Below are 27,052 nucleotides of genomic sequence, written 5' to 3' on the forward strand. Positions count from 1 at the left end.
ATGGCCGCAAAGGTAGACAGTAGCCCCGGGGGGGTCCCCAGCAGTGGCTCCAACCTGGGTGCCACCAGAGAGCACATGCAGGCGGTCACCCGAAACTACATCACCCACCCCCGTGTCAGTGAGTATGACCCCCAGTGGGTGAGGTCGGGCGGGCTGCTGGGTCTGCAGGTCCTCCTTCTTAGCCTCAGGGAAAGCGGAGGACCCGAGACCTGGGGAGACCTAAGGGGCTTTCGGTCCTGCGGAGTGATGCGGGTAGGGGGATGGGGGTCCCCAGCCCAGGGTACCCCGGAAGAAAGGGCAGGGGAGTAGCTGCAGGAACCTTCCTGTCATCAGTGATATTGCACTGAGACCCCAAGTCCACAGAGAGCTCCCAACTGCCCCCAAGAGTGTGTGTGTGTGTGCACTCTTGTGTGCATATGTGTGTTTGGCGTGTGTGCATGTGTACACCAGAATACTCAGTGCGAGGAGTTGTATAATCAAGTGTCCCTGGGGGATGTATGTGGCAACGCAGAGTATGTGTGCGTTCTCAGGATGGGGAACACCTGACACCGTGTGTGTCACGTCATGTGTGCATTCTGGGGGAGGGTGCCTGGGTGTGGAACCAGGGGGGTGCCTGGGTGGGCGTGTGCCCCCACCTTCACTTGGGTGATGACATACGTGTGTGAATATGTATGTGACAGTGTGTGTGTGATCAGAAAGGAAATGTGTGAGACTGTGTGTGCTTGTACGCTCAGGGTGGGGGTGTGTGTGCAAGCATGCGTGCTCACGGGGAGAACATGGATGAGTGTGTGGTCAGATGATGTCACATGTCTGTGTGAGCAGCTAGGAGAAGGGCACATGCCTGGCATCCGGGGGTAGGGGTGTGGGAACCACGGGCACTGGAGTGGACCCTTGCGGGCTTCCGTGGGGGCATCTGTGGGTGTGGCTCGAGTGCCCGTCCTGCAGGGGTGGGCCGAGTCCGGGTGTCTGGGGCAGAAAACCCTGGAAGTCCCCAGGACCAAAGTGAGCACCCCTGCTCCGGCCATATTTCCTTGTCCAAGGTCACATTCCCTGGTGTGGTGAATTGTTGAATTCTCAGAAGCCCCGTTCACTGGAGTAAACCGGCCTGGCCGGCACCAGCTAAGCAGAGCCAGAGGCTCCCAAGAGGGTGTGTATGGGGAGAAGCTGGCCTAGCACGGCCACCCCTCCCTCTGCAGCCAGCCAGCCCCATCGGGGCAGGGGGAGTGTCTGGAGAGGCAGCTGAGAGCTGCGTGTGCGGCGGGGCCACACCACGGAGAGCAAAGCAGGAGCAGAACGGCCAGGCCCAGGGCTCGGGGGGAGCAGCGCCTCGGCTGGGTGGGCCACCACCTGAGGCCCGAGGCAGGCACCGCGGGGTGCGGAACACTCCAGCTAAGGAAAAACTGACAGCGAGTGGGGTCGGATTTATCAAGAAGGCCCCGCGGGCCCGGGGAGGACCAAGGTCCAGATCCTCCCCGACTGCAAAGCCGGGGTCACCAAGGCCCAGAAATATGCAGTGACTGTGCCCCCCCGGGGTCCAGAGCCCGGGCCTGGAGACCTGAGTAGAGTCGGCTGACCTTTGTCCAGGCCACCGCCGCAGGCTCCTCCCCCGTCTTCCCCTCCCCCTGTGAGAACGGGAGAGCCGCCTGGGTGCTGAGTGGGGGGTGGGGTCTGAGGTCTGGACCTACAACTCGGCTTTCCTCTTCCCTGGAATGTGCCCTCCCAGGGTGCAACCTTACCCGGGATCCCCTCCCAGCCGGCCTCTTATTGATAGTACACAAGCCCTGGCACTAGGGCAAAGGCCCAGGAGGTTTGACCCCGGCTGGAAGCAGGAACAGCAGTGTCCCCCCCGCCGTTGGCACCATGCGGCCCCCAGCCAGGCAACTGTGTTCACACCCAACAGCCCACCCAGAGTCACGGGTGAGCGCGAGGTGAGCCCCTCGCCCAGTGCCGCGTTAAAGGCGTTGCTATGAAGACAGAGGCCGCTCCTGTGCTTTCGCTGCACACCAGCGTCCTGTCCTCACAGGTCCACGCTGGGGCCGGCCGGCACACCCCGCACGAGGGAGGCTGGACTCCTCAGCGTGCGTCTGCACCTGCAGCTTTCTCCAACACCTCCCTTCCTCCTCGGGGGCCTGGGCAGGTGGACTCCTGTGCCCCTCTGTGCCCTCCTGCCCCACCAGGGGACTCTAAGCACTTCCAGGCAGAACTTTGTGTAGAGGCAGAAGGAGCCTAGGAGGAGAGCTGGGGGACCAGAGGGCCAGGGGACGGGGCAGCTGACTCCCAGCCCCAGAGCTCGCTTGGCCATGGGCATGGGTCCAGGGGAAGACTTCCTGGAGGAGGAGGTGGACTAAACAGGCCAGAGGCATTAAAGGTGACTTCTCTGCAGTGGCTGAGGGAGGGAATAGGGCAGAAAGGGGGGTGGGTAGAATCAGGATGGGGAGGGACCCCAGCAGTATCCACCCTGGGAAGGAAGGGACCCCTCTGCCTTCCTCAGAGCTGGAGCTGTGCTCCACGGAGAGGAGGCGGCAGGAGCTCTAGCCGGGTGTGTGGGGCAGAAGGGGTGGGGCGAGGGGTCGGGGCGCCCCGCAGGAGCAGAGGTTAGGACGGACGGGCTGGCAGTCTGGCTGGAGGGCTGGAGCCCGGTCCGATGGCCCAGGGCCCTGAGTGCCAAACCACTGGCTGCCTTGGTTTCCTCAACAGAAAGGCAAGGGAGGTTACACGGAGAGAGTTCCACCGTCAGGGTCTTGGGCCGATTCTAAGAACCCTCCGCCCCTGCCCTCCCTCCCCTAATCCCTCCAGCGGGGATCTGGGAGGAGGTGCAGGGCCTGATCCGCTCCGCCCCGCCCCCCGGCCTCACGCATGGACGCCCGCCTCTGCTGGCTCCCAGGACGCTGCAGGTGTGGCTGAGCCGGCCCTAATTAGCGGAGCCCCGCTGAGCCTTTGCCGGGGAAGGCGGTGGGGAGGTGGGAGCAGAAGGGGCCCGCAGCCCGAAGAGCAACCCGAAGTGTCAGCTAGGACAATGGAGAGGGGGTGGGCAGAGCAGCTGGAGGGAGTGTCTGCAACGTGTCCGTGCCCTTCAGGGGTCTTCTCGTCCAGCCCTTGCCTCCAGCACCACCTCCAGGGTCAGGGACGTGCCCCGGGCTGGGGTAGGGCCCTAGGCCTCGAGTGCCACAGGCTACTGTCCTGACTTGTGGTGGGCCCTAGGAGAAATCCGCCGACCTCCTGGGCCTCAGTTTGCCACTCCATGCGACGGACACCATCAGAGCTGGGGGTGGGTGCAGACAAAAGACCTGGCTTCCGGTCAAGGACACCTTTGTTGCTCAGCCACCACCTTGGCCGTGTCCAAACCAGACTGCCTCTAAGAAAAGATACTGTCTAGTCCTACAGAGGAGACACCCTGGTCTGAAGGGACGGACACGATCTGTCTCCAGTACCGGACAAGCTGGAGAGCAGGGCACCCACTTGGGTGGCAGCTGTGGGACTTCAGAGGGGAAGGGCCCAGTGAGCTGCCGTAGTCAGTCAAGGGCGAGGCCTCGGACAAAGGAAGGCAATAGCCAGACACTGAACCGAAATGGCCACGTCAGTGGATTATCTGCGATGAAAGGTCCAGGCTATGGAGCGATATATCCACCCAGCAACTAGAGCCCAGAACCACCGTGTCCTCGGGAATCCTGGGAAGGCAGCTTATGGATGAGGCTGGTGTGATGAGGTGGGGACTTAGAGACCTCATGCTGCATAGAATTGAGAAGTGCCGAGCACCCCGCTCTGCTGCAGGCATGCACTTTGCCTGGGCTCCCCGCAGACCAGCCCCTCCTTGGGAGCTGGAGTGGCCCCCCCCACGTCCAGATCGCTCCCCTCCTTGTGCCTGTGACCTTCACCGCTCCTCCCCTTGGCGGGTAGAGTTGTTGGTACTTTAGAGCTGTCTTGGTATTTTCTCCACAGGGCCAGTAAGATGCCAGCTCTTCCCCAGGGCTATTGAAAACGCAGGTCTCCCTGCCCCGTGCTCCTTCCCCTGTTCTCACAATCCTCCACCCTCCCTCTGCTGGGCTCCCTGGCTCCTCTCTATTTCACACAGTCCTAGTAACCCAGAGGGTTTGATCAAAATGCCCCCTGGGCAGGAAGGGCTGTTTGGTGATTTTCTTGGTGGGCAGGTGGATGCGCTGGCCTCTGCCCTAAACCTCCAGAGGCTGGGGTCTTCCTGTGCCTACAGCCCCTTTAGCCTGTGTATTCACTTTATCATCCCTTCCATTCTACCTTCCCAGGGGTGGCAGGAGCCAGAGTAGGCGACAGGATCCTCGTTTGGTTTGGGGATGGGAAGGTGTGTGTGTATATGCAGGGGGAACACATAGGTCCTGATGTGGGATATACGGGAATGGGCTGGTGGGACAAGGTGACACCTTCCATAATTCACCCAACAAGTATTTACTGAGTGTCCATCATAGGCCCACACTCTTCTAAGAGGTGGAATCCAGCAGTGAACACTGTTCCCCAAAGGCCCCAAGTTCTTTCTCTGGGCCCCTAGGCCTCCTTATCTCTGCCAGATGTGCCCTTTGCCCAGCTGTCTGGGTGCTGCCTGGATGACTGCACTTGACCCTGGAGCCTCAGCTCAAATGGCCCTTCCTGCAAGGCGCCTCCTCCGTGAGCTCCAAGCCTGGTGTTCAAGCCCATTCCCGCCCACCCTGCTCTTTCCCTTCAGACCAGTTGGCAATTGTTTCATCTTTATCCCCTTTTAAACTGTAGGCTCCATCTTTCATCTGCCTCCTTTATTTGCCTAGCCCAGTATTGTGAAGGCATCTGAGAGGCAGGCTTGAAGATAGGACGGGAGGAGGGAGGAGGAAAGCAGAGCTTGCAGGGCAGGAGTGAGATGTCAAGAACCAGGTCCCAGCCTTGAGGTCTCAGCATTCAAAGGTAAGGAAATAGGCTGAGGAGTAGCCAGAGGGGTGGAGGGGCGGGGCAGGGCGGGGCCTCCAGGAACCTGCAGGAGAGAGTGCATCCAGGCCCTGGTCCCTTCCAGGGGCAAAGCCAGACTGGAAGGTGAGGTGTGGGTGGCAGGTGGAGAGGGCAGTGGAGCCGGGCTGTGATCGTCGCTGGACAAGGATTGGGGTGGAGGGTGTGATTTTAAGATGGAAAATACCAGAACTTCCTTGATGAGAAGGCCACAGAGAGAAGGAACGCTGGCGGGTCCCCCTAGTGCTCAGCCTTCTCTAGGGCCTGGTTCCCAGTGCCGGGGAGGGGCTGGCTTAGATGGAAGATGGGACACCACCTCCGTGGGAAAAGGACAAGAGAGTGGCTCAGGTGCACGTGGGGGCTGGTAGCTTGAGGGCAGGAAGGAGAGGGGAGTGCCCCAGCTCTGGGCCCAAGTCTGAGAAGAACTTAGCTTTCTTGAGTTTTCCTAATAGTCCTTAAGTTCGGGAGAACATAGAAAACATCTGTGCAAGGATCACCTTGCCCAGCCGGTCTTCCTAGACTAAGTCCCCAGGAAAGGAACTTCGATCTGACAAAAATAAGGGGTTGACCACTGAGCCCCGCTTATCTTCGCCTGGTGGGAGCAGCTGGGCGGCAGGCCTGCTAAAATCATGAGGGCAGGTGGGAGCCCATGTGGTGTGATAGGAAGCACGAGGGGGGCCCTGCCCCTGCTCTGCCACAGGGGTCTGTGTCCCTGGGTGGACTTTCCACTCCTCTGAGCCCCATTCTCCTGGCCTGTTGAGAGGAGGGCTGCACCGCTCTCCTGTCGGAGGCCCTTCCAGCCTGGGAGTGACCCAGCGACCTCACAGTCACCCCTGACCATCCTGCCCTGCCAGGTCCCTTCACCCCAGTTGTCCCACTGGCACTTCAAAAGGACCCTGGAGAAAGGCTACCATGTCCCGGGGTCATGGGTGATGGAAGGACCCAGGGCCCCTCAGCTAGCGCCTCACAGAACCAAAGAAAGCTTCCTGTCTGCCAGTCTGTGCTTCTCCTACTGGGGTCCCCAGCACTGGAGCTGGGAAGTATTTCCTGATGTCTAAGCCAATCCCTCCCTGTAAGCCGCGCTCACATCCCCATCTGTGGCTCTCTCCAGCCGTCAGGACGGGCCAATCTGCTTCATCCTCCTTTTTTGTGGCTCTGCTCTCTCCCTGCTCCCACAGGCGCCCAGTGAGCCCGGCCTCGTGGCAGCGCAGGGCCCTGGCTGACTTTTCTCACTGATGCCTGCACCCCCAACACACACACACACACACACACACACACACACACACACACGAGTGCCCAGTCAGTGTGGGGTGATGGAGAGAAGTGTGGCCCTGCTGAGGTGCCGGGAGGGCAGCTCTCATCACATCTCTAGCTTTTGGAAAATGCTGTGGGTCAGAGAGGAGGGAGTAGTGGGTAAGTGGGGGCCGAGGCCAGACGGGAAATAGCCAGAGATGAGAAAGGCCTCTGATGGCTGGGGGTGTGGGAGGGAAGGACTCGAGGGGCCTCTGCCCTTGCCCTGGCCCTCCCCCAGCCTCCTGCAGGTGTCCGAGGCAGCGGGGGCCCTGCGGGCAGGGGCATGACCCTTACAGCAATGGTGGCTGGCCCTGTCACAGCTAATGACCCTGACGGCCCAGGCTCCAGAGAGGGGAGGGGGTGGTGCTTAGAGCGAGGGAAGGTGGAGGATGCTTATGTGTGTGTGTCTGTCTCTCCGGGTGTCGGTGTGAGACCCTCACCCCCCCACCCCTCCCCCAGCCTACAGGACCGTGTGCAGCGTCAATGGGCCCCTGGTGGTGCTGGACCAGGTGAAGGTAAGACTTCTGTCTCTTCCCAGGCACCACGGCCAAATCCCAGTACTCCCGGCCCCTGTACTGATCTCTTCTAAATTGCCCTGCCCCTCGGTGGCCCCCATGCTCCAGATCCCCAGACACCCACTTCCACATTCTCCCTCCCTGGCCACCCGAGGTTTTCTCTTCCTGCCTTTTCTGTGGGCCCCGCTGTGGGCCTTAAGAGACCTGCTCCTACCAGCAATGAACAGGGGCATTGCAGCTATCGTGCCTCTTTCATCAGTAGAGTGGCTGTGTCCAGCTTCCCCGGAAGGCAGGACCCTCCCACCTGCCTTTCATGGGTCTTCTTTTTTTTTTTTTTTTTTTTGTGGTACTGGGGCCTCTCACTGCTGTGGCCTCTCCCGTTGCGGAGCACAGGCCCCTGACGCGCAGACTCAGCGGCCATGGCCCACGGCCCAGCCGCTCCGTGGCATGTGGGATCTTCCTGGACCGGGGCACGAACCCGTGTCCTCTGCATCGGCAGGCGGACTCTCAGCCACTGCGCCACCAGGGAAGCCCTCACGGGTCTTCTTTTAAAAGGAAGAGGAGGAGGCGGCAGGCAGATGGATACCAGCTGACTCTCCAGAGCTTGAGGCTTTCAAAGGTCTTGGACTGTCTCCGCCCGGGAGCCAGCAGCCTGAGCTTGAGGGAAGTGAGGCGGGCCTCACGGAGGAGGTGGGGTGCGGGCCACTTGGTGTCCTCAGGGAACGTAGGACCATGGCAGACACTGGCAGTATTCTGAGTCCCGGGGTTGGGGATTCTCGAGGCGTGAAGAGCTCTGCAAAGCTACCCGATCACTCTGCTTCCCCCCCAACCAGTTCCGCCCCTGTCTCCCACCCCACGCCACCCAACCCCAAACTGGAAATCTGGGTGCCACGTTGATTCCTCCCTTCCTGGCCCATGTTCTGTCGGCAATCTCCCACCCACCACACCCTTATCATGGCCATGGCCTCAGGGGCCCCAGCCTAGCGCCCTCCCATCCTCTACCCTGCAGCCATGCAGCCCTGACCCCTTCCCTCTGCTGCTCCAACCTCACTAGGTCTCCCCATGGCTTCACCTTACAGGCCCTCTGTCCTTTAAGGGTCCTGCATACCTCTCCACATCTCATCACTCTCCCTTCCCCACTTAGAAACCCACACTGTCTCTGTGTGAAGCTGCCATTTGATGTCTCTGGGCCTTTGCGCATACTCTGCCTTCTCCACTGCCTGTCCCCCTGGTCCCTTCTTCTGACTCACCTTCTCCTGGAAGCGGTGAGCCTGTCCCTGCTCTCAGCTTTGTGTATTGTCTTGCTGGCAGCATCCTTCGAGGCATTTGGTCACCACCTGGCCCCATGTCTTCTCCCTGCCCCTCTCCGCCCACCACAATGTGCCCTCCTGTTGGACTTGGATGGTGTTTGTCAATCCTAAGCTCCCAGAGCCCCACGGTGCACTTTTACTGAACACCTAGCCCATCATGGGGGCTCAGTTTGTTCAAAGGAAGGGTGAGTGAATGAATGAATGAATAAGAGCATGAATAAGTATGGGCCTGTCAAAATCTGAGCCAACTCTATTAAAGAGATCAGAGCCACTCATTTCTGGAAAACAGATTCCAAGCTCATGGAGACATCACAGTTGGGCCCATTAGTGTCAGGGACGCCCTGGGAAGAAGTATGGCGGAGTTGGTCTGCATGCGCACTGGAACCAGATCGTGTGATTCAGACTTCTTGAACTTTAATCCCAGATCCATCCCACCCTTTCTATTAACTACCCATCAATTCTAGATCAGCAGCATCAGCACCACCTGGGAACTTGTGAGAACTACAGATTCTCGGGCTCTACCCCAGGCTGACAGCATCAGAAACTCTGAGGGCCCACAAGTTTGTTTTCACAGCCCTCCAGGTGATCTGATGCTGCCTGAAATCTGAGAACCATCCGTCTAGGATTGTAAATCCTGGTTTCCTCATCCATTAAAAGACAATAGGGGACTTCCTTTGGTCGTCCAGTGGTTAAGACTCTGCATTTCCACTGCAGGGGGCATGGGTTTGATCCCTGGTTGGGGAACTAAGATCCCGTATGCCCTGCAGCAAGGCCAAAAAAAAAAAAAAAAAAAGACAATAGAATTGTGGTGAGGATCAAATCAGTTAAATGTATTGTTATTATTCCTCCTTGAGAACAGCTAGCGAGAGCCCTGCCTGGAATGCGGAAATGCTAATATGCCTCATTAAATAAACAGTTGGTCAATCTCCTGCGCCTTTGCCCACCTCTGCCACACTCCCTGTCAGTCTATATAGGACTCTATGGAGAGTCAGTACCTATGCAGACATCCATTTTCCAGCTGTAAGGTGGGGCTGGACTAGGAAACTGGAGATAGATTCCCAGGCTATGGTTCTGTGATTACTGGACACATCGGTAACTCGTGTAGAACAGAGTAACTGGGTGAGGGAGACACCCAGAAAATCCTGGGCTTGCAGAAGGAAGGAAAGGAATCAGAAGCTGACAGTCTCATAAGTGCAGGAGATGGAGAAGGCACCTTTATGCACCCCTCTCCGCTGTCCCACACGCCTTGTTCTAGAGTTGCTTGGGCAAAACTGCCACAATTCTGTCTCTGTAGCGCCACCTTCTGCCCGAATTGAATCACACAGGCAATAACGCTTTCTGCTTCCATCCTTCTCAAATGGAAAAATATTGGGGGGAAGAATTTTGCATAGATCCAAAGTTCTTAGACAGGTAATCAGGGCCTTGAAATTGTATGAAAACCTCTTCAGGTAGCAGCCTGGGTTGAGGCCCAATAATGTGCATTCCTGACAAGGTCCCGGTGGCTAATGCTGCCGGGAGGGCCGCATCACCCTCGGAACCGCTGTTCTAGAGGATCTTCCGCCTGCTATATTCTGTGATTCAAACCGGCCCTTGTTTGAGATTCACATTACCCACCAGACTAGGTTCCAAATGTCTGTGGCTGCTCCCAAACTCTTCAGGGAAAAACTTTCAAAAGTGTGTGCAGGGCTTCCCTGGTGGCGCAGTGGTTGAGAGTCCGCCTGCCGATGCAAGGGGACACGGGTTCTTGCCCCAGTCCGGGAAGATCCCTCATGCCACGGAGCGGCTAGGCCCGTGAGCCATGGCCTTTGAGCCTGCGCGTCCAGAGCCTGTGCTCCGCAACGGGAGAGGCCACAACAGTGAGAGGCCAGCGAACCAAAAAAAAAAAAAAAAAGTGTGCGCATCAGCTCCAAAAACAATTTCCAAAGAGGAGTTCCCGAACTGCCCTGGGCGTTGTCATGGGGAGAAGCCTTGGAGGCTGCCCGCCCTGTCCAAGTCCTGCCAGGCTTGCTAAGAACTTCCCAGGCTCCTGAGTGGATGCGACAGCACCCCTGTGCCTGACCCCTGTCTGGTTGGGAACTCGGTTGAATCTCCAGCAGAGGAGGTGGGCTGCACTGAATCGTCCACACTCCCTGCAATTCTCTTAGTAACCAACGATGAGAGCTGAGAGAATCAGGTCTGCGGCTGGGAAACGGGGTATAAATAAAAGCTCACTGCTGCACATTGGAATTCTCCCGCTGCACACACTGCTCTAAGTGGCTAAACCCACCCTTCCCCCCAAACAAATAACTGGCATTCTCTTCCTAAGGATTCCAGATAACACCCTCCATGCTTGGGCTCCATGGTTCTGAGAGTTCTTCCTCCTATCTGGCTGTAACCTCTCTGCTGCTTAAAGTTCACTTTCTGTGATATTTCATCTTTCAGGGACACACAGTGTGCCACCTCTTCTCCCCTCTCCATCACCCGCACAAATCCACATACCAACGATCGCTTTTTTTTTTAACGTAATAGAGAATTTAAAAAATATATTTATTTTGAATGTGCCGGGTCTTAGTTGCGGCTTGCGGGATCTTTAGTTGCGGCACGCATGTGGGATCTAGTTCCCAGAGCGTGGAGTCTTACCCACTGGACCACCAGGGAAGTTCCCAAAGGATCGATTTTTATCAGCCTGCTGCCTGTTTTTCATTGGGCCCACTGCCTAATTGCTTTGGGGCCCGCTCAGGCTGGTGTTCTGTCGAGCATTTTTCCTCCTGAGGTTAGCAGCCCACCATCTGCGCCCTAGAAAATGAGGCCAGTGGCCATTTCAGGGAGAGAGAGAGACACAGGCCCACAGAGACCGGAAGAGGGGTTGGAGCCAGGACTTGTATTTAACTTGTTTCCCGGGGCCTCGCAGTCCTTGCTCTTGGGCTCCCTCTTGTGGTTATGAAGCCAAAGGCTGTCCGGCATCAGCCCCTCTGCGGACCTCAGCACTCCTCTTGGGGCTCGCCCCCTCCCCCAGTGACCCCATTCCGTGGGGCCTGACGGTGGTTTGGGAGGGAACAAGATCGCTTTCCTGGCATCCCCAAGCCAGAGCTTCTCTCAGTGACTGTCAGAGCTGGGAATCCTCCTGTCTCAGGTTCAACCTCCGGTCGCAGGGAGCCCTGGGGGGAGGACCCCACCCTACTCACACCGCTTAGGGGAATGGAGCCATCCACCCCTCTTCGCTGGCCCTGAAGGTCACTGGTGTGTGGACAGCAGGGGATATAATGATAGTCGTGATGGTGACAACGACGTCACTGTACTTGAACATGTTCCCCTACTCCCCCCGCCCTTTTTTTTTTTTTGGCCGCACTGCGCTGCTTGCCGGATCTTAGTTCCCCGCCAGGCCTGGAACCCCGGCCCCCTGCAGAGAGAGCGCGGAGTCTTAACCCCTGGACCGCCAGGGAATTCCCCCAACCCCCCCTTTTTTTTTTTTACATTTTAATTACACGCACACGCAAAACATGCTTTTTGTAACTAGTGAAATAAAAGACACAAAGTTAACTATTTGCCCCTAACCTCTTTATTCCCACCCTCGTGTGATAACCAATGTAAAGATCCTGCTGTATATGGGCAAATATAAGCAAGTTAGATGTTTACGTTGGTGTTAGTCTCTTAAAATGTATCGAGTATTTTCCTCCATGTCAGTAGATACACATTTTACTCATTCTTTTTGATAGCGACTATGGTTTGGACATACTGTGGCATGGATGTACCGTGATGTATTCCATTTTTGATAGACAATCAACATGTTTCCAGGTTTTGCTATTACAAACAGTATAGCAATATATATCCCTTTTATACTGGTGCCCTTATTGCTACAGGTTAGATTCCCCCCAAATGGAACTGCTGGTTCAAAGTTCTTATTTATTTTTAAATAGATATTGACAATTTGGAGCAAAATTGCTTGCCCAGCAAGGTTGTGGTAATTCATATTCCAACCAGCCATGCATGAGAGGACCCACTTCCCAGCATCCTTGCCAGCACTGAATATGTGCTCTCCAGTAATTTTGCCTAATGGTTAAGACTAGTCCCATCTTGCTTTTATTTGCATTTCCCTGATGACTAGCGGAGCTGAGTACCTTTTTATCAGTTGAGATCGCACTTCCTCCTCTGTGACCGTTTCCTACACACTGAGTTGTACGTTTTGCTTGGTTTATTGTTCACCTTTGTTTATGGTATCTTTGCCATACAGAAATTTCAAATATTTATATTATCAAAGATTTCTATTTTTTTGTTTATGGCTTCTGGATTTCTTATCTTGCTTAAACATGTCTCTCTTACCCAGCTTTTAACTGGATTATTCCATAAAAAAGGAAAGAAGAAAAGCTTCTGGTATTTTGTTTTAGTTTTATATTTAAATTTTTATATGCCTGGAATGCGTTTGTGTTTATGATAGGGATAGATACCCAGTGTATTAGCACCATTTGTACAATAAATTCTTTTTCCCTATGAACTTATATGCCACATTTGTTCTCTAATAGTCTCCTAAAATCTGGGATCTGTTTCTGGACTCTAGCCTTCCAACATCTCCGTTCATCTGCCTCACCCCAACACTGACCACTTGACCTCAGTAGCTTTAGAGCACGTTTCCATTATCTGACAAGGCAAGTCCTCCACCCCTGATCTTTTCCATAACTGTTTTTGGATATTCTCAGACATTTACATGAATTTTAAGATCATTTTATCAAGTTCCAGGAGAAAGAATCCATTAGGAAAGCATTGAATTTATATATTTTTGAAAAGGATTTATATTTTTGTGATAGTAAGTCATTCTGTCTTGGAAAGCACTAGTGCTCTCCATTTGTTCAGGGCTTGTTTTCTGTCCTTCAGTTAAGAGTTTATTATTTTCTTGTACCTTGCTTGTTAAATTTATTTCCAGATATTTTATGGGTTTCGGCCCTATTGTGGATGAAATATTTTTCTCCATTTCCTCTTCCGTTTATTGCTGGAATAGAAAAAAATAGCGATTGGTTTTTTTTCACTTTTTGCATACATTTTGTTTAATGATACGTTTTAATATTCTGTGATTCTTTTGGGGGGAACACTTTTCTTAATTGAAGTATAGTTGATTTACAATATGTTAGTTTCAGGTATACAGCAAAGTGAATCAGTTTTTTATATATATATATTTTAAATGAGAAGCTTTTTTTATTTTAATAAATTTATTTTTGGCTGCATTGGGTCTTCGTTGCTGCACGCAGGCTTTCTCTAGTGCGGTAAGCAGGGGCTACTCTTTGTTGTGGTGCGCGGTCTTCTCATTGCGGTGGCTTCTCTTGTTGCGGAGCACAGGCTCTAGGCGCACGGGCCTCAGTAGCTGTGGCACGTGGGCTCAGTAGTTGTGACTCATGGGCTCTAGAGTGCAGGCTCAGTAGTTGCAGCGCACAGGCTTAGTTGCTCCGCGGCATGTGGGATCTTCCTGGACCAAGGCTCGAATCAGTGTCCCCTGCACTGGCAGGTGGATTCTTAACCGCTGCGCCACCAGGGAAGCCCTATATATATATTTTTTCAGATTATGAGATAAATTAGGAGTGTGGGATTAACAGGTACAAACTACTTAAATAAAATAGATAAGCAACAAAGATTTACTCTATGACACAGGGAACTACACTCAATATCTTATAATAACATAATGGAAAATAATCTGAGATTGATTTTTATATATTTATCTTGTATACAGCCAAATTCTCTTATTAATCCTGGATGGGGTTGTTTTTGTTTGTTTTCGTTTTTAACTAGATCCTCTTAGGGTTTTTTAGATATACAATACCATCTGCAAATAAAGGGAATCATGTCTCTTTTTCCACTGGTATACTTTAATTTGACTTTTTATTGAAACAATTTCAAATTTATAAAAAGTTGCAAAAATAAAAATAGTACAAGGAATATCCATCTACCCATTTGTTCTATCACTGCTCTGAGTGTATGTGTGTGTGTGTGCTTAATTTTTTTTTTTTTAGGTTTTTTTTTTTTTCGAAACTTTCTATTTTTTTTTTTTTGAAGATGTTGGGGGTAGGAGTTTATTAATTTTTATTTATTTATTTTTGCTGTATTGGGTCTTCGTTTCTGTGCGAGGGCCTTCTCTAGTTGTGGTAAGCGGGGGCTACTCTTTGTTGTGGTGCACGGGCTTCTCATTGCGGTGGCTCCTGTTGTGGAGCACAGGCTCTAGGCGCGCAGCCTCAGTAGCTGTGGCTCACGGGCTCTAGAGCGCAGGCTCAGTAGTTGTGGCGCATTGGCTCTAGAGCACAGGCTCAGTAGTTGTGGTGCATGGGCTTAGTTTCTCCACAGCAAGTGGGATCTTCCCGGACCAGGGCTCGAACCCGTGTCCCCTGCATTGGCAGGCAGATTCTCAACCACAGCACCACCAGGGAAGCCCTCTACAGCCTTTCTTTAACATTTCTGAAGAATACGGTCTTCCCTCATTACCTTTTTTTAAAATAGAACATTCTCTATTTATGTTTATTGGTATACTTCTCAATTTCTTTTTTTTGGTCTTATTGTATAAACCAAAAATTCCAAAACAACATTATGTAACAACGGTGATACAGGCATCTCTCTCTGTGCATAGCTGATTTTATTGGAAATGAAAATAGGCTTAGCATTTTACCATTTAGAAGGATGTTGATGTTGGTTTTGGTAAATAGTCTAGTATTCAAGGAGTTACCTTCCATACCTGTTTTACATAGAATTGCATTCCAAACAGCTGCTGAATTATATCAAAAGCCTTTTGATTTCTATTTGCATAATCCTGTAGGGTTTTTCTTTTAGGTTCACAAACTCCCTATTATTATAAATGATGTTGTGAAATGTTGACTCCGTTTCAAAATTTCCCAGAGGTTGACTGATCTAAGCTTGTATGCTTGGAATAAACCCTATTCGGTCATACATGTTTATTTATTTAATACATTGTTTGATTTGACTGGCCAGTAGTTTATTTATAATTTCTGCATCTATATTTATAAGAGAAATTAGTCTATAGTTTTTGGGGGGTACTAGATTAGATTTGGGGTTTGGGAGTTTTCCATTGTATAGTTTTGTTTTCTTCTAATCTCTGTTTTCTCTTCATCTTATTACTTTGGTTAGTTCCTCCAGTACGATGCTGAATGGAATGATGATAGCAGGCAGTGTTGTTTTGCTCCTAAATTTAAAGACACTGTTTTATACTTTATACCATTGAGTATATTTTCTGTAGGTTTTCTGAGGCTACTTTTTGGGGTTAAAGAATTTCCCTTTTATTCTGTTTTCAAAGAATAGTTTTGTTCTTTGTTTTCAGTCATAGTTTTTTTTAAACTTTTTGTAAAACTTGTTGAGATAACGTGTTTTTTAATCCTTTAATTCATTAATAAGATAAATTTATTAGTAGATTTTCTAATGTTAGACTAACCTTGAATTCCTGGAATAATCCCAACTTGGTCTTTTGTGTGTATGTGTTTATCTTCATTTCTTGAATTTTTTCTTTTATTGTTTGGTTTGTTTGTAACTTGTGGTCTTTTTTGGTACATTGCTGGATTTAGTTTGCTAATATTTGCTTAGTATTTTTGCATCTATGTTCATGATTGAGATTGCCTATAAATTTCCCATTATTATCTTATTTTGTATCAAGATTATCCTTGCCTCATAAAATTAATTAAGACTGGAGTTTTTCTTCCAGTCTTTTGAAGAGCTTAAGTAGGTTTCAAATTATTTGTTCCTTGATTGTTAGAACTCACTAATTATCTGGGACTGGTGTTTTCTTCCTGGAAAGATTTTAAGTTATTTATCCAATATCTTGAAGATTATAGGACTACCCTGGCTTTCTATTTTGTTTTTAATTGGATTTGGTTTGATTTGTATTTTTCAAGAAATTTATTCATCTAAGTTCTGAAATATATTGCATAAAGTTATTCATAATTTAAAAATTATTTTTAATATTATTAGTATAGCTAGCTTTGACTTTTTTTATTCCAACAATTATTTACTCATGTCTTTTAGTCAGTGATGCCAGAGATTTGTCTATTTTATTAGTCTTTTCAAAGAACCAGTTTGGCTTTGTTGATCATCTCTATTATATGTTTGTTTCTATTTTAACGATCTCTGCCCTTTTATTATTTCTTTTATTTTATTTGGAATTTTAATGCTGTTCTATTTTCTAACTTTTCATGTTGCATACATTTAAACTACCTCTACCTTTTTTCTTTTCTAATATAAGCATTTAAAGCTTTAAATGCATCATATGTGTGTTGAAAAATAGTTTCTCATTATTGTTTAGTGCTAAATGTTTTCTAATCTGATTATAAGTTTTTCTATATTTATTTATTTATTTTTGGCTTCATTGGGTCTTCGTTGCTGTGCGCAGGCTTTCTCTAGTCGCGGCAAGTGGGAGCTACTCTTCTTTGCGGCGCGTGGGCTTCTCACTGCAGTGGCTTCTCTTGTTGCGGAGTACAAGCTCTAGGCACGCGGGCTTCAGTAGTTGTGGCATGCGGGCTCAGTAGTTGTGGCACATGGTCTTAGTTGCTCCACAGCATGTGGGATCTTCCCAGACCAGGGCTCGAACCCATGTACCCTGCATTGGCAGGCAGATTCTTAACCACTGCACCACTAGGGAAGTCCCAGTTTTTCTATATTTAGAACGTTTCAAAATTTCCAAATGTATGAAGTTTTTCTAACTATCCTTTTGTTATTGATTTCTAACTTACTTTGATTATGATCAGAAAACACTGATGTGTTCGAAGTGATATCCTTTTTATTATTTTCTGTTTCTTCTGTGATTTTAGTTTTGATTTCTTCTAATGTCCAAGGAATAACTTACAGGAGTACTTTAATTTCCCAGAATATTAGAAACATTGCAGGGAGAAATGCAGTCTTTTTTACATTTATTCTTATTGGATTAAGATTATGACTTACCCCTGAAGTGAATCAAGGAAGCCAGGTGGATGGGCAGCAAGGTGAGGGAGGCTGGGCGATGCCATGCATTCTCTCCAGGACCTCCCCTGGGAAGAAGATGCAGGTGGAGGGCTTAGCTCTCCTGGTGCTGACCAGAGCTGAGGACCAGTGTCAGCTGGGAGCGTCTGCTCTCCCAGCCCAGCTTCTTTGGCTTGGCTCATAGCCTCGTCTAGAACTTGGTTCCTGAAGCACACACAGACAGTGGAGCTCAGGGATTCCCTTGGGGCAGACATCCACCTACCCACTTGCTGCCTGGGTTCCTGGAGGGACAGCCTGATTGGTTTTTAAAATTGAGTTATAATGTGTATACTATAAACTTCACTCTTTTCAAGTGTATAGTTCAGTGGGTTTTAGTCTATACACAGAGTTGTGCAACCATCACCACTACTTGATTCCAGAACATTTTCATCACCTCAAAAAGAAACCCTGAACCTGTTAGCTGTCACCACCAATCCTCCCTCCTCCAGTCCCCAGCAACCACTAATCTTTTTGTTTTGTGGATTTGACCAGTCTGGACGTTTCATATCAATGGAATTATATACTGTGTGGCCTGTTGTTTCTGGCTTCTCTCACTTAGCATGATGTTTTCAAGATTCATCCATGTTGTAGTACGGATCAGTACTTCATCCCTTATTTTTTTTTAATTTATTTATTTTTGGCTGTGTTGCACGCGGGCTTTCTCTAGTCACGGCAAGTGGGGGCTACTCTTCCTTGCGGTGCGCGGGCTTCTCATTTCTCACTGCGGTGGCTTCTCTTGTTGCGGAGCATGGGCTCTAGGCGCGCAGGCTTCAGTAGTTGTGGTACGCGGGCTCAGTAGTTGTGGCGCATGGGCTGAGTTGCTCCGTGGCATCTGGAATCTTCCCAGACCAGGGCTCAAACCCATGTCCCCTGCATTGGCAGGCGAATTCTTAACCACTGCACCAGGAGGGAAGTCCCCTTCATCCCTTTTTAAAGCTGACATATTCCACTGCCTGGATATCCCACCTTTTGTTTATCCATTTGTCAGTTTGTGGACGTTTGGGTTATTTTCACTTTTTGCCTATTATGAATAATGCTGCTATGAGACTTCATATGCAAGTTTTTATGTGGACATGTGTTTCTATTTCTCTTGGGTGTACACCTGGGAGTGGAATTGCTGGGTCATATTGTAACTTTATATTTAACCTTTTGAGAAACCACCAGATTATTTACCAAAGTGACCACACAATTTTACATTCACACCATCAGTGTCTGAACGTTCCAGTTTCTCCACAACCTTAACACGTGTTATTATCTGTCTTTTTTATTACGATCATATTAATGAGTGTGAAGTGCTGTCTCATTGTGTGGCTTTGCGTTTCTTTAGTGACTAATTAGTTGATCATTTACATGCTTATTGGGCACATGTATATCTTCTTTGGAGAAATGTATATTTAGATCCTTTGCCATTTTTAAAATAGCGTATTTGTCTTTTTATTGTTGAGTTGTAAGATTTCTTTATATATTCCAGATGTTGGCCTGATGCTTTCTACATTGATAAGAATGAATACTAAAAAAAAAAAAAAAAAAAAAAAAAAGAATGAATACTTCACTTGGTCTTAGCCAAAAGCAAAGTGATTGCCTGATTCGTTTTTTTCCTGAAGCCTGTGAGGACTACATGTGAATTGATCCCAGCCCCATGGCTAGGGAAAGATTGCCACTGGTAGATGGGGACATCTGGGAGCCGAGGAGAGAACTTTGCCAGTGTGTTCACCATTAGTCCACAGGGGCAGAAACAATGGTGCTGTCAGGAGACCTAAACAGCCATAACAGCTACTACATTTTATTGAGCGGTTATAAGGTCCCGGCACCAGCTAATGACTTTCCATATATTTCATCCCCACAGCAGCCTTATGAAATAGGTGTTAGTATTATTCCCATTTTAAAGATGAGGAAAGTAAGGCTCAGAGACATTAAGTAACATCCACAAGGTCACACAGCTTCTAAGTGTCAGAACTTCATTTCTAACCCTGGTCTTCCAACTCTGAAGTCGGTACTCCTACCCACCCAGGTATACTGCCTCCCAAACAGAATTTAAGCTTTCCACTTACAAGTCTCTGAAGTTCATTTCCAGGAGTATCTGGGCACAAGATGGGAGAAAGGAGCTTGAGAATGGGTCAAGGAAGTCTGGGGAGGAGACAGGGACTTCACCTCTGGTCTCACTGACACTCTGGGGTGCTCTCCCCTCCTGCCAGTTTGCCCAGTATGCTGAGATCGTCAACTTCACCCTCCCCAATGGGACTCAGAGGAACGGGCAAGTGCTTGAGGTGGCTGGGACCAAGGCAATCGTTCAGGTAAGTGGTGTCAATAAGATGTTGGTGGTTGAATAAATGAATGAATCCACAAGGTTTCCACACTATCTTATAAACTCCAAAGGCAGAAAATATTCTATTTCCCCTGAGAGAGCTTTGCCCGGAGCTGGACACAAAGTGAGCCTAGAATGGGAGGCCCTGTTCTCCCCAGCAAACCGCTTATTAGACTAACTAACCTCTTACCCTGTAGGTGTTTGAAGGGACCTCTGGGATCGATGCCCAGAAGACCACCTGCGAATTCACAGGAGATATCCTACGGACTCCAGTGTCGGAGGACATGCTGGGTGAGGGGTAGGGATGGGCAGGGTGAGGGCGTCCCTCTGTCCAGCCAGCCCAGCTTCCCTGACCAAGTGCTTACCTAGCAGACCGCACTGTCATTGCCTCTTTACCTAGTCTGCCTCCCCTGGGAGCCCTTTAAGGTCAGAGGTTGTACCTTGTCTTTGACCCCCAACCCCAGCTCAGGGCCTGACATACAGCAGGTGCTCAATACATGAGGAAGGCAGCTTCAGTAAATTAGAGGCAGAGGAGGTAGCTGTCTATTTGGGGTCAAGCTGAAACGAACTGCACATCCCTAATTTTCTCCCAAGATCTGCCATACCTGGCCCTGTCCCCTTTCCAGCCCTAAAACTCCCCATTAGAGTCATTGTCCTGGGCCAAGGCCTTGCCTGTAAAGGTTTCCAGGAGAGGAGGAAAGACCCCCAAGGAGGCAGTCACTGCAGCCAGCTCCCTGGGGGTAACCAAGGGCTGAGGGGAGGGGGACATGGGGCAATTGGGACACGAGGGCTGGGTGAGAGCTGGTGGTGTGGAGGGTGGGTGGCAGTGAGAGACCCAGGGCTGTTCCTGAGCACCACTCAACCCCTCTCACCCACTCCCAGGTCGGGTTTTCAATGGCTCTGGCAAACCCATTGACAAGGGACCAGCGGTCATGGCAGAGGACTTCCTGGATATCAATGGTAAGTGGCTGGAGGCTCGGGACAGCTCTCGGGACCCAGCCCCCAACTGCCTTCCCCACCCCAGTCACTGCCTCTGTCACCTCGCCCTTGGAAATTCTGCCCCAGATGAAAGCCAGGGCCATTGCCCAGGGCTCACCCCCAGGACTGGTCATACTAACAGGCAGGTCAGGTGAGATACGAGAGCAGCAAAGGCCCCTCTGTCTGGGGCCAGCTGCATTTCATGTCCCATTCCTATAAAATGCTAGCATCATTGTGCAAAGTTCCCCAGGTGCCCAAGACCCTCACTCTCCTGCCTTCTGGGATCCACCTGCCTGCCACTTCTAATGTGCCTGGGTGGCACCGTCCAAGGGAGCACTGGACTGTGGCTACTGAAATACGGACTAATTCAAATGAAATAAAAGTTCATTTCAAAACCACATGGTGGGACTTCCCTGGTGGCGCAGTGGTTAAGAACCCGCCTGCCAATGCAGGGGACACGGGTTCGAGCCCTGGTCTGGGAAGATCCCACATGCCGCGGAGCATCTAAGCCCATGTGCCACATCTACTGAGCCTGCGCTCTAGAGCCCGTGAGCCACAACTACTGAAGCCCGCGCGCCTAGAGCCCGTGCTCCGCGACAAGAGAAGTCACTGCAAGGAGAAGCCCGCTTGCAGCAAGGAAGACCCAACACAGCCAAAAATAAAATAAATTAATTTTTAAAAAAACCCCACATTTTGCATGCTCAATAGCCACACGTGGCCAGGGCTACGTTTTGGGCAGCGCAGTTAGAGCACATTTCCATCATGGAAGAAAATTCTTTTAAACAGTGCTGCCCCGGAGTCTGGGACAGGGGTGGGGGAGGGCAGGCAAGGCCTGAACCCTTGAGCAGGGTCCATGGTCACCGTCTCCCAGGCCAGCCCATCAACCCCCACAACCGCATCTACCCGGAGGAGATGATTCAGACGGGCATCTCACCCATCGACGTCATGAACAGCATTGCCCGTGGCCAGAAGATTCCCATCTTCTCAGCAGCTGGGCTCCCCCACAATGAGGTGAGGACTTCGAGGGGCCTGTGGGCACGACCAAGGGGAAGGGACGGAGCAGAGGCCGGGGCTGGTGGGCCAGCGAGGGGGGCCTCCTGTGCCGAGCAGGCTGGGGTCTCCGGCAGCTGTCTCCTGGCAGCTCAGGGACTCAGGGCCCCCAGACAGATCTCCAAGCCTCCATCCTGAGTGAGTGGGGCTCGCACTGGCTCATGAGAGAGCCCACGGGTAGCCTCAGTGTTGAGTGTCCTGTGCAGCTGAGCCCACGGCTCTACCACTGGTCCTTGCAATGGTCTTTACTTGCCTGCACTGAGCGAACCCCACCTCGGGCCAGCCCCACGGCCGTCTGAAGCCTCCCTGTGCAGGTTTGCTGCCCTACCCCCTCTACCCAGAGTGGACAGCCCATTTCTTCCGGAGTAGCTGGTGTGACAAGGTTTCTAGAGGATCCCCCCCGACCACCCCCACTCCTCTACGCCTGGATGCGCCCCGGCTCACCCTCGAAATGCTCAGAGAGATTAGACGGCAGAAGTGTCCCTGCCTTCCCCCTACACACACGCTCATCCTGGACCTGGACATGACGACTGGAAACTCCACACGCTGCAGGCCTGCGGCAAACCCCAGAGATACCCCTAGCAGGCTGCGGGGCAGAGGGGACTCTGAAGGGCCACGTTGCCCCTAACCCGTGGTAGGCATTTGCTCTCTGGAACTGTTTTTCCACGCTGCTCCTCATGACAGGCACCCTGGGTCCTCAGGTGCCACAGAATAAGGCAGCCCTCCCCTGAGGGCGGCTGTAGGACCCAGGGCAGCCCTTCTTCCTTGCTGACCTTGGGTCCCTCCCACCGAAGGCCTTGGCGGCAGGATGGGCTGGGAGTTACCCTGTCCGTGCTCCTCAGTGGTGCTCAGAGGGCTGACTCGAGCTCTGGTTCTGCTGTCCTTCCTCCCATCCCCAGATCGCCGCCCAGATCTGCCGCCAGGCTGGGCTGGTGAAGAAATCCAAGGCCGTGCTGGACTACCACGATGACAACTTTGCCATCGTCTTTGCAGCCATGGGGGTAAGAGGGGCTGGGCCAATTGGCAGGTTCTGGAAGCTATGGGCGGGCAGCCTTGGGCCCTGGCACACCCAGTCTTATGGGGGAGGCATTATCCTTCTTCTTGAGAAGCCGTCAAAGTCGGAGCCTGTCTGGTGAGAGAGGCAAGAGCATGACTGGAGGAGCGGGCAGTGTGTGCCCCACAGAAGCCCAGAGGCCACGGCAGCTATAAGATGAGCCCAGGACAGCTGGGATCCCGGGGGCCCTTAGAGGGCCCAAGGCGGGGACGGGGAGTTTAGCAGGGAAGCAGCGGGTAGGGGAAGGGGCAGGGGTGGCACTGAGCAGAGCCGAGCCTGAAGTCTGAAGCTCTCTCTGGGGCTCTGATGAGACCCTATCTCGGCCTGGGCAGCAAACCCAGCCCCTGCCTTCTCAAGCCCCAGGTTCACCCCAGTGACCGTTAGCAGGTCAGTCAATAGGCATTACTGAGAAGAGAGGGAAGGAGCCTGGTCCCCACCTCCAGCCCTCCCTGCTGTGTGTCCAGGTGAACATGGAGACAGCCAGGTTCTTCAAGTCCGACTTCGAGCAGAACGGTACCATGGGCAATGTCTGCCTCTTCCTGAACTTGGCCAACGACCCCACGTGAGCCGTCCCCTAGCACCCATACTGCCCTTAGGCAGCAGGCCCTGTCCCCTTCCAAGACCCAGAGTACCAGGTCTCAGGCATCCCAGAACTACAGCCAGAGCTGGGAGAACAGCCCCTCATTGTGGAGATGGGGACACCAAGGCTGGGGAAGAGGTAGGGACAGCACACGGAGAGACAGGGAGCTGGACCACAGCCCGCCTGCCACCTGTCACCCCTCCGCCCTGCCCACAACCTGCGTCTAGCCACCATCCCAAGTCAGGACCCCTCATCCGAGATTCACTTCCACAAGGCCACCACTAAAGAGACATTTCCCTAAACCATTCGCTTAGAAAAACTGCTATTTTAAAAGTTGAGAAAATGTGAGTTTAAATCTGTAGGTTAGGTGATGAAAAAAAAAAATCTAATAAACTGTCCTGGGAACTGAAGGTACTCAGAAGGAACTCAAACCAGGTAGCAGAGTTCAGGAGGCCCAGATGACGTCACCAGAGAAAAGCGCCGCAGGCACAGAGCCCGGGGACTGAGAGTGCCTGGACTGCCCCCAGTGGAAGGGGCTGCCAGGGCAGGCCAGCCTCTGACCCGTGCCCAGCAAGGAATAGTGAGGGGAACAGTCAGGAAAGGACCCCGAGGACACAGAGTGTGTGAGTGCTCCAGATGCCCAAGCTCGGGTGTCCTGGGGGACGAGGGACACTGTCATCCTCATCAGTCACTCCTGGCCCTGCCCGTCCCTCTCTCACCCAGCTCCCTGCCTGTCCCCGCCTCCGTCCTCATTCCTACCTTGAATAGCAGGATGTGATTGAGGGCCCACTCCCAGGAACCATGGCCTGGATCTGGGGGCTGGGGCCTGGGGCTCATCTTACCCAGTCCTCTGCTGCTGTGCACTGTACCAGCTTCCCAGTTCACCACCCACTCAGCACTGGGGCTAAATGGAGCACAGGCCTGGGCCTCGAGGCTCTCTAAACATTGGCCGTATCTGCAGGATCGAGCGGATCATCACCCCGCGCCTGGCACTGACCACGGCTGAATTCCTTGCCTACCAGTGTGAGAAGCACGTGCTGGTCATACTGACGGACATGAGTTCCTACGCAGAGGCCTTGCGGGAGGTGAGGTGGCTGTAGTCACTGTGCCCAGAGCTGGCCCACGCAGGCCTGTCCCCACCCCTTTCCTCATGGTCACTGAGACCCCACTCCCCTTCCTTGTGTCAGCCTCTTGCCCCCTTTCTTACCCCAAGGCCCACGAACATTGCAGGTCTCAGCTGCCAGAGAGGAGGTGCCCGGGCGCCGAGGCTTCCCTGGGTACATGTACACAGACCTGGCCACCATCTACGAGCGGGCAGGCCGTGTGGAGGGCCGGGGCGGGTCCATCACTCAGGTCCCCATCCTCACCATGCCCAATGACGGTGAGCCGCCTCCCTGCCCACTACCCTCTGCAGCCCTCTTGCCCTCCCATCCTACCCAGACACTTAAAGGACCCATGCTTCTTTATATAGGTGTACAGTAGCTCTGTTCCTCCATCAGGGCAGACACTGTCCCTTCCTTGCGTCCCCCGATCACCCACTCCCACGAGGGAATAGAACCTACATGGCCCTGAGTGGGTGGAGACCTGGATCTACACTGACACCAGTGCCTTTCCTTGCAGACATCACCCACCCGATTCCAGACCTGACGGGCTTCATCACAGAGGGACAGATCTACGTGGACAGACAGCTTCATAACAGACAGGTACTGTCCCCTCCTTACCCACTTCCTGCTCTCTCCACCATCTCCAAGTACACTGACTAATAACCAATGTCCCACCACCCCCTGTACTTCATCTCCCTGTGAATGAGGAGGGGCCAGACAAGGCTAACCGCTAACAGGAGATAATCCCCAGGAAGACTGTTTGGTTCCCAGACAGAAGACACGTCTGGGTGGAATCCAGCCTACCTGGATGTGGGACCTTGAGAAAATCATTTCACCTCTCTGATCCTAGGTTTCCTCATCTGTAAAATGGGAATGATAATATATGTCACACAGTTGCATTGTGGAGAATAAAATAAAATAAATTGGCCCACAGAAAGCATCTAGCAGATCGTAGATACAAAATAAATATCACTTCTCTTTCCTTTCTAGTAATTTGTTTTGGTGAACAAAAACAATAGGTAACGGACACAAGTAGGTGGTGAATAATGTACCAAAGGGTTAGAAAATGTGTCTGTCCCATCTTAGGCCACCCCCTTACTCTTTCCTCTTTGTTTGGCAGTTTTTCTTTGCAACTATGAACTATTAAGTTTCTACCTGGCTTTTGTCCAAATAATCAGAAGTTTTGAAATAGCGAGACTTTCATGAACTAATGTCATGTCATCTCCCCCCTCCACTCTCCTGTCTAGGTGCGCACATGTAGACACCTGTATACCCAAGCCCTAGAATTTGTGGGCGATAGAGGGCGGGGTGTGACCAGCTGACCTCTCTGTGGGATGAATAACGACCAGTCTGCTGAGAACCACAGGGGGAGGGAAGACAAGTAGAGGTGGGAAAGAAGGGAAAGTTTGGACCCTGCCTTCTGACACGCCTTCTTCGCCCCGCCCAGATCTACCCCCCCATCAACGTCCTCCCTTCCCTCTCGCGGCTGATGAAGTCCGCCATTGGGGAGGGCATGACGAGAAAGGACCATGGCGATGTCTCCAACCAGCTGGTAAGGAGAGAGCCCAAGGGCTGGTGGGGAAGCTAGTTTCAGAAGCTGGAGATTGGAGCCCTAGCTGGACCACGAACTTTTCTCCTGGAAGAAAAAAATTCCTCCCCTTTTGGGGGTCCCCGCACAGTCACATGGGGGAACACGGGACTCCCGCGGTAAGCCTGCCGTGACCGCTGAACCCCTCCCCCCTTCACCAGTATGCCTGCTACGCCGTCGGGAAGGACGTGCAGGCCATGAAGGCAGTGGTGGGGGAGGAGGCGCTCCTTTCCGAGGACCTGCTCTACCTGGAATTCCTGCAGAAATTTGAGAAGAACTTCATCAACCAGGGTGAGGCGCGTTGGGGACGTTCAGGCAGCAACCCCCTTGGTCCGACACCCACACGCGCACACACCCTTAACACTCCTGCTCTGTCCCTAGGTCCCTACGAGAAACGCTCGGTGTTCGAGTCTTTGGACCTGGGGTGGAAGCTGTTGCGCATCTTCCCCAAGGAGATGCTGAAGCGCATCCCGCAGAACATTATCGATGAATTCTACTCCCGCGAGGGGGCGCCGCCGGACCCCGAGCCCGACACGGCGCTTTAGCCCCGCGGGAAGCCTGGCCCCGGAGCCAGGTCCTGGCACCGCCCTCGCCGGGCGCCCGATCTACACACCCCCCCCATCGTCTTGGTCCGCACACCTTAACCCATCGCTCCGTGCCCACCCTCAGTCCCCTACAGGTTATGGGGGGCTCCTACGCTCCAGTCCTCTCCCTGGATTCCCCGACATGGGAAACAGAAGGTGGTTAAGCCTATATTCTCTGTCTTGTTCTGATAGGAGCATTTGTATTTTAAAAGTACCACCGCCCTCTCCCAAGAATTTATCTCATGTAAATAAAAGATTGGCAAAACACTGATAATTGTTGGAGCTGCGGGGGTACATGAGGTTCACTAAACTATTCTCTCCACCTTAAAAAAAAAGGCTACATTAGTGTCTTAACAGGTGACAACAGAATTCTTCTTAGGGAGATATTTATCTTTGTTAAAAAATATCTTGATAAATTTCTTGGGTGGAATGTGAGCTCATGGGCCATAGAAAGGACAATCTCAAGGCCACAAAAGATGTGTCTGATTCTAAACAGCTCTGCCTAAGAGATGCTAGGAAGGAATTTGGTTTGCTCCAGATGGGGAGGGGAGTTGCTGGGGAGATGGCCTGAGGAACAGTGAGGGCAGTGTGCAAAGGCTGAGGAAAGGCCCCCCAGTTAAGAAGTGGGCGAAGAGCTTCCTAAAAACCAGGCTACCTGGTGTCCCTTTGAAAGCTGCCTGCTCTTCTGTAATGCCATCCCTTCCTGTCTCCTCTGCCCCACCTACGATGAAGTCATGGGTGCTTCCTAAGAGGTAGGGCAGGTTGGGAAGATAGAACTTCAGCAGAAGGCGGA

The 27,052-nt window shown here is 51.8% G+C and overlaps 1 protein-coding gene across 1 annotated transcript; it reads left to right on the forward strand.

Annotated features, from left to right (window-relative positions):
* ATP6V1B1 (ATPase H+ transporting V1 subunit B1) lies at nucleotides 1-26,220 on the forward strand (the record flags this gene model as incomplete). Its single annotated transcript, XM_082851997.1, has 14 exons — nucleotides 1-118; nucleotides 6,697-6,752; nucleotides 19,213-19,311; nucleotides 19,520-19,613; nucleotides 20,205-20,282; nucleotides 21,172-21,311; nucleotides 22,250-22,351; nucleotides 22,869-22,966; nucleotides 23,946-24,069; nucleotides 24,215-24,365; nucleotides 24,605-24,687; nucleotides 25,535-25,639; nucleotides 25,837-25,966; nucleotides 26,057-26,220. The coding sequence occupies 14 exons, from the start codon at nucleotides 1-3 to the stop codon at nucleotides 26,218-26,220; spliced, it is 1,542 nt and encodes a 513-aa protein (XP_082708123.1).
* Nucleotides 26,221-27,052: the final 832 nt, after the last annotated feature.

This window comes from Leucopleurus acutus (genome assembly GCF_964270905.1).
Source record: "Leucopleurus acutus genome assembly, chromosome: 12".
In the NCBI taxonomy this organism is placed as follows: Eukaryota; Metazoa; Chordata; class Mammalia; order Artiodactyla; family Delphinidae; genus Leucopleurus; species Leucopleurus acutus.